At 43.2% G+C, this 19,088-nt stretch overlaps 1 protein-coding gene across 2 annotated transcripts in view; it reads right to left on the bottom strand.

The window, feature by feature from the left end:
* Nucleotides 1-11,346, bottom strand: part of CFAP300 (cilia and flagella associated protein 300) — a 33,634-nt gene extending 22,288 nt beyond the window's left edge. For both annotated transcript variants that reach the window (XR_012158160.1, XM_073338160.1), the window contains exons 1-3: nt 11,212-11,346; nt 9,358-9,439; nt 7,952-8,024 (exon numbers count right to left, since the gene is read on the bottom strand). Coding sequence is in view for 1 of the 2 variants with exons in the window: in XM_073338160.1 (XP_073194261.1) it covers nt 7,952-8,024; nt 9,358-9,439; nt 11,212-11,321 (265 nt within the window). In the remaining variant the exon portion in view is untranslated. The remainder of the gene's footprint in view (nt 1-7,951; nt 8,025-9,357; nt 9,440-11,211) is intronic.
* Between the last annotated feature and the right edge of the window lie 7,742 nt (nt 11,347-19,088).

The following is a 19,088-nucleotide window of genomic DNA, read 5'->3' as shown; positions in this document are numbered from 1 at the left end:
AATTAAGTCCCTTTTTAACATCTAACCTATGTAAATTCACCTCACTTACCAGATCATCATACAATTCCTTTTGTATTTTTTCTCCATGTGAAAATGTGCTACCACTTAGGCAAAAGTCTGGCATGAGATTTCACAATCACCTTATCTAGGAACAGGGAGCAAGGAACATCAACTTTAAAATTTGCAACTTCTTTGCTCTCATACCTATCAATATGGCTACCAAGAAGGTTGTCTTTCAAGAGAAAAGCTGTAGAAGACATTCCCTTTGCAGTTCTCTGAGTGAATCAATCATTCTGGTAAGAACCAAAATTCAAATCTAGGGGCTGAGATTTCACAAGTCACTGAGAATAAGTTTAATAGACCTAAACCACTCTCCGCTCCCTCCCCCCCCCCACAAAAAAAACCAACCTCTCCATTTTTAGTTCCTAATTCAACTCCCACTGGAGTCAATAGGAGTCTTTCAAATGAAATTAATAGCAGTTGAACCAGGCCTCTACTTAGATGTGGGGAGACTGAAGAACCAAAAATTGATATGAGGTAGGCAGAATTAGATACTAAATAACTACATATACAAAGGTAAACCTGCATTTTTTAAAATTAAGCCTAAACATAAGGAATGGAACAAGTCTTTGTATATCCAAATTGTTAGACCACAGAAAAAATATCTACCCCAAAATATATAGAACCATAGAAATATAGGGTCGGAAGGGACCTGAAGAGGTCGTTCTAGTCCATCCCCCCACACTAAGGCAGGATTAAGTATATTTAAGGCCATCCCTAACAGGTGTTTGTCTAACCTGTTCTTAAAAACCTCTAATGACTGGGATTCCACAACCTCCCTAGGTAACTTGTTTCAGAGGTTAACTATCCTCACAGTTAGACATTTTTGCCTGTTACCCAACCTGTATCCCCCTTTCTGCAAACTAAGCCAATTACTTCTCATTCTATCCTCGGTGGACATGAAGAACAATTGATCATTCTCCTTTTTATAACAATATTTTACGTATTTGAAGACTTCCACATATGACTTCTTCATAGTCTCCTGAAATCCAGGAAAAGTTTTCTAAGCTTTTCAGAAAGACAATAGATGTTCATCTCCTAGGCATTCAGAAACCAAACTGATAATGGTAGGTGATAAGATTAAAGACTGTAACGGAATCTCCTCTGCATTTGAGATATGAGATCTGGAACTAACTGAGGAGACTTAGAATTCTCTGGACAGGACTAACCAATCTGATTACCACCCCAACAAACATGAAGTGAGCTGTAGCTCATGAAAGCTTATGCTCAAATAAATTGATTAGTCTCTAAGGTGCCACAAGTACTCCTTTTCTTTTTGTGAATACAGACTAACACGGCTGTTACTCTGAAACCTATCAACAGAATGGGGAGAGATGGTCTTCTGCTAACTTTGCAGGCGGGAAACAAAAAAAACCAAACAAACAGGTATAATATGGGGGCAGGGCCTTTTTCAGTCTCCACTTCTGGGACATTTGTATAGTAGAGTACCACAAATAGCTTTACTTCTGCCAGCAGCATTGAATCTCATCAGCATGGGGTACATCTTCTAAAGTGGGGATCCGCAGAAGCAAATCAAGAACTGGATGTGTGAAATATATCTACCACATCCTAAATTCTCATTCTTAAATTTTAAATAAGAAAATTGATAATTAGCTATCCCCAAATAAAAGCCTTCATAAGGCACTTTTTTTTTTTTAAAGGAACATCCGGCACATACGACCAACATTTGAGGTTTTGTTTTTGTGTACTCGTGTGCATTGCAGTTTTCAGTGCAAATTAATATTTATAAAAACCATGTGATTTAAAACTTAAGTAAAACCATGTATCCAATGCTTATGTTAGGGTTAAACTGGCACTATTTTAAAAACCAAGGATCACCATGATATTTTGTGGGTTCAAATGACATGTAAAAACCATTTCAGCAAATGAAAATTGCAGTAGTGGTTTATATTGATAACTTTCCTAATTTTAGATTGCCTCTCACAAATTTTAAAAACACAGGGTCTATAGATGATTGTCATTAGAGCTTGAAAAATCTATTCTGTGGGGGGCAACTGGGAATTTTTCCCAGGCAAATGCTGCCGGCTTCTGCAGAATTTAAGCTTTTATTAAAACAAAACAAAAACACCCAACAGGTATTTCTAGTCCTTTGAAGATAATTCTGCACATGTGAATTGAGTTTAAACAGATGCAGTGATCTCTCCTTAAGTCTGTTGACAGATACGTGCAGTGCCACTACTACTACAAAGTGAAAACTGCTGGTTAGTTTTCACTGCTGCTATTCAAAACTTGTGGGCAGAAGTGAAATTGAAAAGAATCAGATCAATTTGACTTTGCTGCTACTGCTTAGAAAAGCTGGGAGCAGTAGACAGGCAATGGGGACAAGAGCTTTTTAGAGAGTGTGAAAGGGTAAGAATACCCCCATTAAAGCAGCCAGAAGACTGGCATGAGAGAGAAAAGAGAGAAAAATATGTATCTTACTTTGCAGCCAAAAGAGGCAGCAGAGGGGAGATTCCAATTTATCTGACACCTAAAATGTTAGTAGGAGGCTGATATGAAAGATAGAGTTCTGAAGCAGAGTCCTAGGACAGCATCCTAATAGGAATCCCAGCAGCTCCCACTTTATGAGCTGCTGGGGAGTGATGAATTGATTCCACACCTGAGCAGTGCCCTGGGCAGTGAAAGTCCCCACATTTTTGCATCAGTCTCCATTTACAAGATTTAGTACTTTGATTACTAGGAATCTGGTAAAATTTGTGTGTGCAGGGCACTGGGGGGAAAGGGGAGAAAATGAGCAAGAGAGAGGGAGCGATTAATGGGACCATTTAGAAAAGGAATACAAAGTGACAGATTTTGAGCCAGAACAAGGCAGAAAAAGTATGGGGAGGAGGTAGAGATGCAATGGGAGAAAAGTGAGGAAATAGCCATTGAAAGACAACACAGGAAAGGATACGCTGTGATTATGAGACACGAGAAAATAGAGTGAAGCCTATAAAATAGAAGATTGCTAGAGCTAAAATAAATTACCTTGTTAAAATGTATAAATAGAAAGTTGACCATTCCAATGAAATACAGCACACTGCTGATTTCTTTTCTTTAAATTTGCAAAGGGTGTGGCTTTGGGTGGGCATGGCTTGTAGGTGCAGATGCAAAGGTATTTTCTGCCCTCCCTCATAGGTGTTGGCTGTTGGGTAAATTTTTCAGGCCCTAGCCAAAATCCACTTACGACATCAGTTACCCTAATGATCCAGAGACAGTCATTCATTTCCCAGGGAATAGATGGAGCAGATGAATCTATATTATCAACTCGGATAATAGCAGATAATAAAATTAGAAGCAAGAGACAACCCTGGCTTAGCCAGGAGATCTTCAATGATCTAAAAATAAAAAAAGAGGCCTACAAAAAGTGGAAACTAGGTCAAATTACAAAGGATGAATATAAAAAAATAACACAAGTATGTAGGGACAAAATTAGAAAGGCCAAGGCACAAAACGAAATCAAACTAGCTAGAGACAAAAAGAGTAACAAGGAAACATTCTACAAATACATTAGAAGCAAGAGGAAGACCAAGGACAGGGTAGACCCATTACTCAATGGTGAGGGCGGGACGGGGGGGGAGGGGGGAATAATAATAGAAAATGTGGAAATGGCAGAGGTACTTAATGACTTCTTTTTTTTGGTTTTCACAAAGAAGGGCGGTGGTGATTGGATGTCTAATGTAGTGAATGCCAGTGAAAATGAGGTAGGAACAGCAGAGGGTAAAATAGGGAAAAAACAAGTTAAAAATTACTTGGACAAATTAGATGTCTTCACGTCACCAAGGCCTGATGAAATGCATCCTAGAATATGCAGGGAGCTGACTGAGGAGATATCTGAGCCATTAGTGATTACCTTTGAGAAGTCATGGAAGATGGGAGAGATTCCAGAAGACTGGAAAAAGGCAAATATAATGCCCATCTATAAAAAGGGAAATAAGGAAAGCCCAGGGAATTACAGACCAGTCAGCTTAACTTTTGTACCCGGAATGATAGGAGCAAATAATTAAGCAATCTATTTGCAAACATCTAGAAGATAATAAGGTGATACATAACTAGTCAGCATGGATTTGTCAAAAAAAAAAAAAATCGTGTCAAACCAACCTTTATATCTTTCTTTGGCAGGGTAACAAGACTTGTAGATAAGAGGGAAGCGGTAGACATGGTATATCTTGACTTTAGTAAAGCTTTTGATACTGTCTTGCATGACCTTCTCATAAATAAACTAGGGAAATGCAACCTAGATGGAGCTACTATAAGGTGGGTACAAAACTGGTTGGAAAACCGTTCCCAGAGAGTAGTTAAAAGTGGTTCACAGACATGCTAGAAGGGCATAATGAATGGGGTCCTGCAATGATCGGTTCTGGGTCCGGTTCTGTTCAATATCTTTATCAATGATTTAGATAATGGCATACACTTATAAGTAAGCTTATAAAGTTTGTGGACAATACCAAGCTGGGAGGAGTTGTAAGTGCTTGGAGGATAGGATTAAAATTCAAAATGATCTGGACAAACTGGAGAAATGGTCTGAAGTAAATAGAATGAAATTCAATAAGGACAAATGCAAAGTACTCCATTTATAAAGGAACAATCAGTTGCACAAATACAAAATGGGAAATGACTGCCTAGGAAGAAGTACTGCGGAAAGGGATCTGGGGTCATAGTGGACCACAAGCTAAATATGAATCAACACTGTAACACTATTGCAAAAACAAACAAACATCATTCTGGGATATATTAGCAGGAGTGTTGTAAGCAAGACACGAGAAGTAATTCTTCCACTCTACTCCACTTTGATTAGGCCTCAACTGGAGTATTGTGTTCAGTTCTGGGTGTCACATTTTAGGAAGGAAGTGGAAAAATTGGAGAGAGTCCAGAGAAGAGCAACAAAAATGATTAAAGGTATAGAAAAACATGATCTATGAGGGAAGATTGAAAAAAATTGGGTTTGTTTAGTCTGGAAAAGAGAAGACAGAGGGGACATGATAACAGTGTTCAAGTATATAAAAGGTTGTTACCAGGAAGAGGAAGAAAAATTGTTTTTCTTAATCTCTGAGGATAGGACAAGAAGCAATGGACTTAAATTGCAGCAAGGGAGGTTTAGGTTGAACATTAGGAAAAACTTCCTAATTGTCAGGGTGGTTAAGCACTGGAATAAATTGCCTAGGGAGGTTGTGGAATCTCCATCATTGGAGACTTTTAAGAGCAGGTTAGACAAACACCTCTCAGGAATGGTCTAGATAATTAGTCCTGCCATGAGTGCAGGGGACTGGACTAGATTACCTCTTGAGGTCCCTTCCAGTCCAATTCTATGATTAGAAGTTAATTATACTAACTTTTCTCCAGATCTATTACTATTTTAGGCAGAAACTCACACATAACTTATGACTGTGATGCTTAATTAAAGTGCAGCTCCACACTTACAAATACACAGGGTAACTAGGGCTGAAAAAGATCTGCAAATTTAAGGAAGAGTAAGAGAATGCTGGAAGATCATCAGCTTGTGTTTTCTTATTATACTTTTCAGAAAAAAATGTACATAAAAACTAATGGGAGAAAAATGAGCCCGCATACTTAACCGAAAAAGATAAGCAGAGAGAGGGAAGGCAGGTTTTAAAGAAAGAGTAAAATGTGATGGAGTATACTGGCCATTCAGTGTTCAGAGAGCAAACACTTCTGGTTCCTGGAAGTAAAATGCATTACTCCTGTGCTTACCACACCAAGATGTGTTCAGGACCAGCAGGAGTTAAAAAGCCAGGATGCTTGGCAGGTGACCCTTTGACCCAGGCAGGAGGTATGTAACCTGCTGACCTTCCTTGAGAAGGGGGCTGGAAAGTCACACAGGCAAGACAGATAGCTTAAGAACTCTTGCCCAAAGCAGGAGAGAGGGAAGATTACCTTGATTTGGTCTATTATGTTTTCTTTTGCTTGCTACAGTTTGATGACTGGGAAAGAGGCAACTAGAAGGGCTGTGTTGTGTTAAAGGCCAAATACAGCATCCTAGGAAGGTGAAAGTTTGCAGATAACAAGGCAGAGTGTCTGGTGCCAAAGTACAGTGGGGAACTTCCCTGCCCATTCCACAGAGAGCAGGAATGGGGAAACACACACACGCTAACTGTATGCATGCACGTGTAACACTGACAGACCCCGGTTGTCAGCGGGCGGGATCAAAATGGGGAACTCTGAAGCTTAGTGCATGAGCCTCTACCGCATAAGCTAAAAGCCAACTGGCCGTTAGCTAAGGCTGTAGAGCAGACTTGTTTTCTCTCTCTCTCTCTCAGTGGTCTCACTGCCACTAGATGGGACAGAACATCATACCCAGGAGGTGTGTGGGTTACAAATGCACACACGCACACAGTAATTGCAGCCAAACCAAGTTGCAGAGTGCAAATTCTTGAGGGATAATATTCTATGTTCCTAAAACACGGAGCCATTGCTCTGATACCAGTATGATTCATACCTTATAAATACTTAATTTTTGGCCCACATTAGACAAAAAATTCAACTGTATTAACATTTGCATTTCCTTGTGGGGCTTTTACAATCTCTTATATATGGCTGTACATATTGTAGGATTTTGTCTTGCACTCATGTTTCATTTCCTTTTTGATTATGCTTCTTTAAAGTTTGTCTGTATAATAACACTTAGCTGAGTCTGCAACCAGTTAGTGACAGGGCACAAGGTAATTAACCGTGAGTTTAACCTTGTGTCACTTTTACAACTGGCATAGCCTACCACATGGCTGTCATCCAGCAGCTAGGTCATTCTTATATTATTCTGTAGACAGGGCCCCCAACAGTGCTGACGTAACCATGTTAGTTCTACCTTAATCGCAGTTAACTCATGGGATTAACTCAAAAATATTAATTGCAATTAAAAAATTAATCGCAATTGATCGCAGTTTTAATCACACTGTTAAACAACAGAATACCAACTAAAATTTGGCATGCTTCCATGCCGATGACGCTTGTTAAAAAATAATGCATTAATTAAATTTGTGACTGAACTCCTTGGGGGAGAATTGTATGTCTCCTGCTCAGTTTTACCTGCATCCTGCGATACATTCCATGTTGTGTTTCAGAGTAACAGCTGTGTTAGTCTGTATTCGCAAAAAGAAAAGGAGTACTTGTGGCATCTTAGAGACTAATCAATCTATTTGAGCATAAGCTTTCGTGGGTTACAGCTCACTTCATCAGATGCATACTGTAGAAAATACAGAAGATGTTTTTATACACACAGACCATGAAAAAATGGGTGTTTATCACTACAAAAGGTTTTCTCTCCCCCCACCCCACTCTTCTGCTGGTAATAGCTTATCTAAAGTGATCACTCTCCTTATAATGTGTATGATAATCAGGGTGGGCCATTTCCAGCACAAATCCAGGGTTTAACAAGAACGTCGGGGGGGGGGAGGGGGAGGAATAAACAAGGGGAAATAGGTTACTTTTTATAATGAATCAACCATTCCCCGTCTCTATTCAAGCCTAAGTTAATTGTATCCAATTTGCAAATTAATTCCAATTCAGCAGTCTCTCGTTGGAGTCTGTTTTCAAAGTTTTTTTGTTGAAGGATAGTCACTTTGAGATCAGAAATCAAGTGACCAAAGAGATTGAAGTGTTCTCCGACTGGTTTATGAATGTTATACTTCTTGACATCTGATTTGTGTCCATTTATTCTTTTACATAGAGACTGTCCAGTTTGACCAATGTGCCAGCAATGCCCCTCTGCCATGTACATTGGAGATTCCTTTAAATGATCTTCTGCTCCAAATTTTATTTCATGAGGGTGAAGGTACAGATCTGAATCATGTCATTGTTACAAAACATTAACTGGAAAAAATATAGTTACCACACAGAAAGATTTAAAAGACTGACTTATTCTAAATTTATTTACCTAATGTAGTCCACTGTCCAGAAGCTGTAAGCAACTTCAAATTGGCGCTAACATTTGGATCATTAAAAAATGCCTAAAATTTCCAATTAAAAATGAAAGTTAACAAAATGAGATATCATAATATCACCTAAAGCAATAAATTACATTTATATGACAAAATTTTAGGGGGCTAATAAATAATTGGCTTCAGTCTGACCTCCGAGTTTGCATACCCCAAAATTTTCATCCCCAGGTTTATGCCTCTGCAATTTTGACTAGTTTTTTCTTTTTTAAATACACCCACAAAGGTATTTATGTATGCAGATTTGAGGTTTTCAATCTGCAACACATCAATTGTCCCAAATTATGCCTGCAGCTTGGTCCGATTAATTTTAAGTGTATTACAAAGTTTTGTAGAATAGGGAATTATCAGGATGCTTTTTTCTGCAGCATAATCAAAATCCATACATAATGTTCATACTTTCTGCACACCAAAGTTATTAAAATAAACCATAAATTACTATATGAAATCTCTACAATTAAACTAATTTATCATTTTACCTCAAAAAAAGTGTTAAGGAGGCAGTAGATGTGTCTTTAATAAGTCTTCAAACAATTAAGATGTAGAATAATCCCAGAGGGAGCTCAGATGCTTTGCTACATTTCCAAATAGAGTTTTTCTTTTATGTTACCACCTAATTGCGAATTCATCTCCAAGAAAAATCAGCTAACATTGTCAAACGTCTATTCAACAAATAAGTGAGGAAACCAACCTACTTTTACACTAAACAGATCCATTCTCGCTACTAAATCAAATCACTTCACAGAGGTGAATATATCCTCTTTTATACACAAGGAAATCAAGGAACAAAAAAGGTTAAAGATAAAGGGCCTAATATTCAGAAATGCTAACTATCTATAAGACCAACTGAAGTCAATGAGAACTGCAGGTGCTCAGCACCTCTGAAAACATGGCCCCACTTTTTCAGACTTCTGAATCCACATGCACATCTAGTTTCTGCACATAATTACTGTGATTGAGCAGCAGATTGCATTAACTACATATTCACATGCATTTCTGAAAATCTAGGCCGAGGTGACTGTCTCCCAAACATCAAAAGAGAAGTAATGGCAGCCAGGACTGGAAACAACCAGAGTCCCATTCTTTAGCTCTTATGTTGCCCCACTGGACCAACAGAGAAATGTTAACATTGCCTGTAAAATACTGTCATAGTGTTACACAGCTGACAAAAAATATGAGCATCTCACCCCCCAATCCACCTATTATTAAAGATACTGTAACTGTTTGCCACTTGTAAAAACATAATATAGCAGATATTATGGGAAAGTTTAAGTGTTATTCCAGCACAAAAAAAGTTACAGTTCCCTTAAAAAGGAACCATTACATGTGATAGATTTATAACTACCTTAACAAATTCATCCTTTTGATAGGCCTTAAAACGTTGGTCAAAACTGAATGCTTGCGCAGTGATTCTGCCATGCATGGACCTGAAACTCAGAACATGGTAAGTAATAATATTAAAAAACACACACACACTGGACACATCCCTTTAGAATATAACAGCAGTTGAAAATTGTCTAAATATTTACTAGCCCAGGCACAAAAATCACGTTCTCACCCTTTCATGACAACTGTTGTTAATTTTTTTTCCATTATATTTTATTCATCTGTCCAATAGATTAAAAAATTACTCTTCTAGGGCAAGAAAAATTTTGCAAGGCTGATATCTATATTATGTTATTTTAAATAACAGCAATTAACTTTACTTCAGGAACTGTCCTCCAAACAGCTCTTTATATGCTTGAAAAACTGAAAAGATCTGCAGTAAATCAAGCTCTGGACTCACTACAGTTTTACTGCAAAACAAGGCTGATGTTAATTAGGATTGCCAACTTTCTGATCACACAAAACCGAACACCCCTGCCCCCGATCTTTCCCAAGGCCCCACACCTTTCCTTTCCCCAGGCCCTCTCCCTGCCCCGCCCCTTCTTGCTCCATCCCCCCTCCCTCCATCACTCGCTCTCCTCCACCCTCATTCACTTTCATCAAACTGGGGCAGGGGTTGGGGTGTGGAAGGGGGGTGAGGGCTCCGGTTGGCGGGTGTGGGCTCTGGGGTGGGGCCAGGGATGAGGGGTTTTGGGTGCAGGAGGGGGCTCCGGGCTGGGGCAGGGGTTGGAATGTGGGGGTGTGCAGGCTCTGGGATGGAATTTGGGTGTGGGGGGAGACTCCCGGCTGGGGCAGGGGGTTGGAGTGTGGGAGATGGTGCGCAGTCCTGGTGGCGCTTACCGTGGCTCCCAGGAAGTGGCTGCCGGGTCCCTGCGGCCCCCTAAGCGCATGGGTGGTCAGGGAGGCTCCGCGTGCAGGCCCCTGTCCCCAGTGCCAGCTCCGCAGCTCCCACTGGTCATGGTTCCCAGCCAATGGGAGTTACAGAGCCGCCACTTGGGGTGGGGGCAGCACCATAGGCGCCGACTCCATGGGTGGTTCAGGGCTAGAGCACCCACAGGGAAAAATTAGTGAGTACTCTGCACCCACCGGCAGCCAATTCACCTGTCCAATAGGTGGGATCTGCTCAGCACCTCCTCACCTCACCTCACCTCCTCTACTCAGCACCTCCTCCTCCCCTGAGCTCATCCCGGCTCCTCCACCTACCTCCCAGTGTTTCCTGCCTGGCCACCGCCAAACAGCTGTTTAGCAACTTTAGCACTGGGGGGCGGGGGGGGGAAGAGGAGCGGGAACGTGGCATGCTCAGGGGAGGAGGCAGGGAAGAGGTGGGCCCCGGGGTGGGGGCATTTGGGGAAGGGGTTGGAATGGGGGCGGAGCAGGGGCGGGGCCTCATGGAAGGCTTGGAGAGGGGGCAGAGCCGGGGGCCGAGGGGGCCGTGGAGCACCCATAGGAAAGAGGTGAAGTTGGCACCTAGGGGCCAGCTCCCTGCGCGTAGGGGCCACGGGGACCTGACAGCTGCTTCCAGGAGCCGTGTGGGGCCAGGGCAGGCAGGGAGCCTGCCTTCGCCCTTTTAACGCCCTGGACAGCAGTGCTGACCAGAGCCGCCAGCGTCCCCTTCGACCGGGCGTTAGGGTAACACCTGCCACCCGGCATCCCTAAAGTTAATCCGTACCCTCAGCAGAAAGCGTAACATCAACAACCTCTTCACCCTCCTCCCCAGCCCCGCCCGGCAGATCCTCCCCCCCCCCCCGCGGACCCAGCAACGGCCCCGCCCCGTAGAAGACCCCAGGGAGCTAGCAGCGTTTCCCCGTCCCACCACTTGCGGAGCCGGCCCTGCGTGTCCCCGTTCTCCAGGGCGGGGAGGGTTTTCTGCGGGAGATGGCGGAAAGCGAAGCGCGGCCCGGACCCTTCATCCCCGGCCGACATCTTCCTCCCCTGGACGCCGCGCTGGTTACCATGGAAACGCACCCAGCACGTGGTGCCCCGGTTTTCAGCTTCCGCCCGGGGGCTCTGCCGGGCTGACAATGGTTCCGCCGCCCCAAGGGGCCGCGCGAGCTGACACTGCTCCCGGGAAGGGAGGCTCTTGAGCCGGCTCAGCTTCCTGCTCTCCCCGCTTCTGAGGCTGAGCGCGCTGAGATTTCCCCCCTTCCTTGCTCCTCTCTCTCTGCAAGCACATCTAATGCTGTGATTCAGTATCACTAGGGCCCCCATGAGGCCAGCAGGCACCTGGCCGGCTGGGCCAGGCTTCCAGCCCCGGTTGGAGCTTCCCGAGCCAAGCCCTGGGCACGGTATTGGCAACCCCCAGCCTTTCCCGGAGTGAAGCCCCCATTATCATGAGACTGTTGTTGTGCAAATGACTCATTCTGGCTGCTTGGTCTTGTGGTGGCTGAGACATCTGGTTCACAGTGGTAGCCGTGTTAGACTGTATCAGCAAAAAAAAAAAGCCAGGAGTGCTTGTGGCACCTTAGAGACTAAAATTTATTTGAGCATAAGCTTTTGTGGGCTAAAGCCACTTCATCGGATGCATGCACTGGAAAGTACAATAGGAAGATATATATACAGAGAGAACATGAAAAAAGAATGTTGCCATACCAACTGTAACAAGACCAATTAATTAAGATGGATTATTATCAGCAGGAGAAAAAACCACCTTTTGTAGTGATAATCAGGATGGCCCATTTCAAACAATTGACAGGAAGGTGTGAGTAACGGTCAGGGGAAAAAATTAGCATGGGGAAATAGTTTTACTTTGTGTAATGACCCATCCACTCCCAGTCTTTATTCAAGCCTAATTTAATGGTGTCCAGTTTGCAAATTAATACCAATTCTGCAGTTTCTCATTGGAGTCTGTTTTTGAAGTTTTTTGTTGGAGAATTGCGACTTTTAGGTCTGAAATTGAGTGACCAGGGAGGTTGAAGTGTTCTCCGACTGGTTTTTGAATGTTATAATTCTTGATGTCTGATTTGTGTCCATTTATTCTTTTGCATAGAGATTGTCCAGTTTGGCCAATGTACATGGCAGAGGGGCATTGTTGGCACATGATGGCATATATCACATTGGTAGACGTGCAGGTGAACAAGTCTCTTATGGTGTGGCTGATGTGATTAGGTCCTATGATGGTGTCCCTTGAATAGATATGTGGACAGAGTTGGAAACGGGCTTTGTTGCAAGGATAGGTTCCTGGGTTAGTGTCTTTGTTGTGTGGTATGTGGTTGCTGGTGAGTATTTGCTTCAGGCTGGCGGGCTGTCTGTAAGCGAGGACTGGCCTGTGTCTCAAGATCTGTGAGAGTGAGGGATCATCCTTCAGGATAGGTTGTAGATCCTTGATGATTTGCTAGAGAGGTTTAAGTTGGGGGCTGAAGGTGACGGCTAGTGGCATTCTATTACTTTCTGTGTTGGGCCTGTCCTGGAGTAGGTAACTTCTGGGTATTCTTCTGGCTCTGTCAGTCTGTTTCTTCACTTCAGCAGGTGGGTATTGTAGTTTTAAGAATGCTTGATAAAGATCTTGTGTTTGTCTCTGTCTGAGGGATTGGAGCAAATGTGGTTGTATTTTAGAGCTTGGCTGTAGACAATGGATCGTGTGATGTGGTCTGAAGGAATGTAGGTAAGTATAACGGTCAGCAAGTTTCCGGTATAGGGTGGTGTTTATGTGGCCATTGCTTATTTGCACTGTAGTGTCCAGGAAGTGGATCTCTTGTGTGGACTGGTCCAGGCTGAGGTTGATGGTGGGATGGAAATTGTTGAAATTATGGTGGAATTCCTCAAGGGCTTCTTTTCCATGGGTCCAGATGATGAAGATGTCATCAGTGTAGTGTAAGTAGAGTAGGGGCGTTAGGGGACGAGAGCGGAGGAAGTGTTGTTCTAAGTTAGCCACAAAAATGTTGGCATACTGTGGGGCCATGCTATTGGGGCATTTAGTTCACAGGATGAGGTATACCACATGTTACATGTTGTGATAGGCATGTGAAAGACCCATGGATCTTTAGAGATGTGTGGTGGGGACTGTTGATCATTGTAGAAGCAGAGATATGTCTGCAGGTTTTGCATCTGTTGTTCTGAAGGCATCTGGTGCTGCTTTGAGATGGTGTATCCTGCTCTGTGGGGAGCTTGCTTCTGAAGATAAGGTTGGAGAGACTGGGGGTAATTTGAAGGCCAGAAGAGGGGATTCAGGAAATATTTCTTCCAGGATGGAGTCCCCCTCGAAGATGGTGTGTAGTTGTTTGATGAAACTCCATTTGAGTTCCAGTCTGGGGTTGTATGTGACAACTGGGGTGTGCAGTCAGAGGGAGTTTTATTTCTATATTGAAGCAAGTATTTGGGTGGACTGTTCCATGATGCAATCTACTTCTCTGGTGGAGTGTCCTTGTTTGGTGAAGGCAGTTTTGAGTGTGTTAAGATATACATCCTGGACTTTCTCCTCTGAAACATATTCTATGGTATCTGAGTGCCTGGCTGTAGGTAACAGATTTCTTGGTGTGTTTGGGGTGATTCCTGGACCTATGAAGGTAGGTGTGGTGATCTGTGGGTTTCTTGTATATAGTTGTCTGTAGGGTTCCATTGTTGAAACTGATTGTAGTGTCCAGGAAGTTGATGCTAGCATGGGAGTTTAATGGACAGTTCATGGTGCTTGAAATTGTGGTAGACATCTATGAGGGGGTTATCTGTCCAGAGGATGAAAATATAATTGATGTATCTCAGGCATTGGTTTTGTGGTGCATTTGTCCAAAAATTCTTTTTCAACGTGGTCCATGAAGAGATTGGCATATTGGCATCCTAGTATTTTCCGCAAAGGAAACTTGCACAACACTTTCAAAAGATGAGCCTGGGAGCTTAAATTCATAACTCTCCTAGGCATTAAAAATCATGGAATGAATAGGGACATTGGATTTATGGTTTATTACAATAATCTATAACTCACTAACTATCCCCCATTGCTTCCCCGACTTTCCTCCCTATGACTGGAGGGGTGTTAACAGGCTACTTCACCTTGAATGGTCCCTTGAAATATGTGTTAACTACTTATGCTAAACAATCTGGTCCATCTTGTATTAACTCACTCTGAATAAGTTTCTCAGACCTGAAAAGTAGCTCTGCGTAAGCTTGAAAACTTGTCTCTCTCACCAACAGAAGTTGGTCCAATAAAAGATATTTCTTCACCCCCCTTGTCTCTCTAAGTTGTTTCTTGTAAGAATGAGTTAGATATTTGCCTCACTGCATACCAAATAGTCACAGGAGGTGGTGGGTTTATGGTTTAGAGCACCTCGGATGCAGGAGACCCAGGTTTAATTCTCCCCTCTCCCATTGGCTATCTTAGGAATCTGCCTGCCTAGTGTACAGACTTTTGTAGATCTCATTCTCCTGTGCCTGTCTCTTCCCCGTTCACTGTATAGGGAGCATAGGTACGTAACCCAGGCTTTGTGGATTGCAGTGCTTTTTCAAGGAGCCTAAAAATTAGGCCTTGTGAAGCTTAAGTCCCTTTGTGGATGGGGCCTAATTATTTACAGAATCAGGTCCACAGAGACAGAATATTTTATCAACACACAGCTGTAGACCTTTTGTTTAAATTTAAAATAGCTGTTCCCCATCATGCAGGAGGTGCTGTGAGGAAGGGGGAGGAGTTCAGTTGATCTGCGGGGCCCGCAGACCCCAGGGAGTACCCTCATGGATACCAGTTTGAGAAATACTAGTTTAAAAGATTGCCCTTATCTCAGTAATTGCAGTTGGGAACCCGCTGAATTATTAAACTAACTGCATCAGAAAACAAGTAGGGCCTAATCCTGCCTCCTTGTTCAGCCAAAGCTCTCAATGGAAAATGAGAAATACAGCATATCGAATTTAGTTAATGTTCATTTTAATGTTTAAGAAGATGTTTGAAAAGTTAAAGTAGGATAGTGGCATAAAGGTTAGGGTAATTTTAGAAAGTGTGAGCTCTCTGGATACTTGTTGAGCTGTTAATGGGAGATATGGGTGCATAAGGAGAGCAGATTTGTGCCCCTGTGGACTAATTTTTAAAATAATGCTTATTAAGATATCAGAAAGTTTGCATAATAGTATTGATCCTTTTTTTAAACATAGCCTACCTAAATCTAGCATAACCTCTTGCCCTTTTTATGATTCTTGCTGATCTCATGAATCAGTCATCTTGGGCGGTGCTAGCATCTTCCTTCAGTCACACCCATTGAACTAATCCCTCATGTCTTTAGCTTGTTCAGCTTCAGCGCTGAATGTTAGTATGTGGCAATAAAGCTTATTCTTTTATTTCTGCTAGGTTTGGCCATATAGCATAGCTTTCTTTTATCAACTCATTAATATGTTAGTCACTTTTCCATTATGAAATCTGGCCCCAAAGAGGCTCGTGATATTTTACTTAATATATGTGTTTACAATTTATCATGACCAGTCTGGCTTAAACAGGAGATCTTCAATGATCTGAAACTCAAAAAGAGTCTTACAAAAAGTCAAAATTACAAAGTATTAATATAAACAAATAACGTAAGTATGTAGGGACAAAATTAGAAAGGTCAAGGCACAAATGAGATTAAACTACCGAGAGACATAAAGCGTAACAAGAAAACATTCTCCAAATACATTAGAAGCAAGAGGAATACCAAGAACAGGGTAGGCCCGATACTCAATGGGATGGGGGGTAAATAACAGCAACAGAAAATGTGGAAATTGCAGAACTGCTAAATGACTTTTTTGTTTCAGTTTTCACCATAAAGGTTAGTAGTGATTGGATGTCTAATGTAGTAAATGCCAGTGAAAATGAGGTAGAATCAGAGGCTAAAATAGGGAAAGAACTAGTTAAAAATGACTTAGACAAGTTAGATGTCTTCAAGTCACCAGGGCCCATAGGTGCTGACTCCATGGGTGCTCCAGGGCTGGAAAAAATGGAAAAAAATAAGTGGGTGCTTAGCATGCACCAGCAGCCAGCTCCTCTCCCCACCATCCCCCTGCGAGCCTCCCATCCGCCAGCAGCCCTGTCAATTAACTCCCCTCCCAGCATCTCCCCACCGCTGCAATCAGCTGTTCTGCAGCGTGCAGGAGGCTCTAGGAGGGAGGGGGAGAAGCAGAGATGGGGCATGCTTGGGGGAGGGGGCAGGAAGAGGTGGGGTGGGGGTGGAGCGGGGGCAGGAAGAGGCAGGGTTTGTGTGGGGGTTGGGATAATGAGTCAGGTGTGGCCAGGGCCTGGGGCAGAGCAGGGGTAGGAAGAGGCAGGGCAGGGGTGAGGGGCAGTGTGTGGGGTTGAGCACCCCTGGGGCCTGGAGGAAGCTGGTGCCTGTGCCAGGGCCTGATGGAATATATCCTAGAATACTCAAGTAGTTGAATGAGGCAGTATCTGAGCCATTAGCAGTTAGCTTAAAAAAATCATGGAACACAGGAGAGATTCCAGAGGATTGGAAAAGGGGAGATATAGGGCCCATCTATAAAAAGGGAAATAAGGACAACCCAGGGAATACAGACTGGTCAGCTTAATATAAGTACCCAGAAAGACAATGGAGCAAATAATTAAGTGATCAATTTGCAAACACCTTGAAGATAATAATGTGATAAGTAACAGTCAGCATGGATTTGTCAAGAACAAATCATGTCAAACCAACTTAATAGCTTTCTTTGACAACGTAACAAGCCTTGTGGATAGAGGCATGTGGGGGAGGAGGAAGCAGTAGATGTGGTATATCTTGACTTTAAAAAGGCTTTTGATACTGTCTCACATGAACTTGTCATAAGCAAACTAGAGAAATACAACCTAGATGGAGCTACTATAAGGTGGATGCATAACTGATTGAAAAAACATTCCCAGAGAGTAGTTATCAGTGGTTCACAGGCAAGCTGGAAGGGCATATCAAGTGGGGACCCTCAGGAATCAGTTCTGAGTCCGGTTCTGGTCAGTATCTTCATCAATGATATAAATAATGGCACAGAGAGGACACTTATAAAGTTTGTGGAGGATACCAAGCTGGAAGGGGTTACAAGTGCTTGGGAGGATAGGACTAAAATTCAAACTGGAGAAATGGTCTCAAGTAAATAGGATGAAATTCAATAAGCACAAATGCAAGGTCTAATCTGGCAGGTGAGCTGGGAACAAATCCAAAATCCAGGAGGAGGAGCTCCTGCTTATTTTTAGCCCAGTTATTAGAGCATTTATTTAAGATGTGGGAGACCCAGGTTCAGTTCCCCTCTCTTTGTGATGTAGAGGAAGGATTTGAACAGGGCATACCCTAATCTCTGGGCTATGAGGTATTCTGTTGTGGGTCTTTCCGGTTGAAGCTGTTCCACTTTAGATAAACACTTCAGGAATCATTGGGCCAGAGAGAGAGTGAGAATGACTTGAAAGTATGGTGGTTAGGGCCCCCCTCTGGGAGGTAGGAGACCCAGGAGCCAGTCCCCCTACTCTAATTAATTACTCTAATTAGTTGTCCAATGTGGAACAGCTTCAACTGGAGAGAGTGAGAACAAGCCATATCAGACTATTTCACAACTCAGTGGTTAGGGCACTGTCCTTAGATGTGGGAGACCTGTATTCTAATCCTTTCTTCCCATCAGGCAGAAGGGGGAATTGAATGTGCTCTAACCATTGTGCTAAAAGTTATAAGTGCTTTTTCCAAGGAACAGCTTAGATGTCTGACTTCAGGATAGGGGTTATTGGTTGTGTATCACAAGCAGAGGTAAGTACCTCCCTGCAGCCCAGAACCATGTAACTAGCATGAGAGGGGTGGGGCTTAGTACACACCCCTCTTCTTAGCATCTCCCTTTGGATAGCTTAGGGAGGAAGCCGCCTACCTGGTTGGCTTTTGTGGATTGTGTTCTTCGGTGCCTATCTCTCCCCATTCATTGTATAGGGAGCCTAGGTGCCTAACTCAAGCTTTGTGGATTGCAAGGATTTTCTAGGCACCTAAAAGTTATGTACTGCAACCCCCAGGGTTCTTGAATCAGGCCCAACATGTCTCCCAAATTCCTTTAAAATGTATCCAGGCTCAGCTCTTCTTTGGACAATGACCAGGATCTTGTATCCTCACCTTCACAAAAGGAGAGCAATGGTTGCAGTGGAAATTTGATGTTCTGAATTTCTTTTATTACCTCTTTCCCCCATCCCCTTTCTTCAAATAAAGGACGCAGTGTGACCTTGTGACTGTGGGAAGGAGATGGGAGTTAAGAGTCTCGAGTCTGTCAGTGCCTCTGCCACTGACTCACTGTGTGACTGGAGAAGTAACAGGCACAGGAGCTGACTTTTCACAGTGCCGGGAGGCGCTCAACCCCTGGCTGTGCCCCAAGCCCCACCCTCACTCCACCCAATGCCCCACCCCGCTTCTCCCCCTCCCTCCTGAATGCTGCTAAACAGCTGCTTGTGGTGGGCAGGAGGTGCAGGGAGGGAGGGGGAGGAGCTGATCTGCAGGGCCCACTGGCAGGGAGGAGGCGCTGGGGGGGCTGCCGGTGGGTGCTCAGCACCCACTATTTTTTCCCCTGTGCGTGCTCCAGTGCTGCAGCACCCATGGAGTCGGCGCCTATGGTAACAGGCACAGGTTTTCAAAAAGTATTTAGGCGTTGCTTTGCTCATCTTAAGGCCTGGTCTGTACTTAACAGTTTTTCTGGCATAGTTATATGGATCGGGGTGTGACTTTTAAAAATTTTTTATTAGTTATGCTGGCAAAAGCCCTAGTGTGGACACAGTTGTACAGGCAAGAAGTCCTT

The sequence above is a fragment of the Lepidochelys kempii genome, chromosome 1 (assembly GCF_965140265.1).
Source record: "Lepidochelys kempii isolate rLepKem1 chromosome 1, rLepKem1.hap2, whole genome shotgun sequence".
Taxonomy (NCBI): Eukaryota; Metazoa; Chordata; order Testudines; family Cheloniidae; genus Lepidochelys; species Lepidochelys kempii.
The sequence above is the reverse complement of the archived record's forward strand: the minus strand, read 5'-3'. Positions and strand labels throughout refer to the sequence as shown.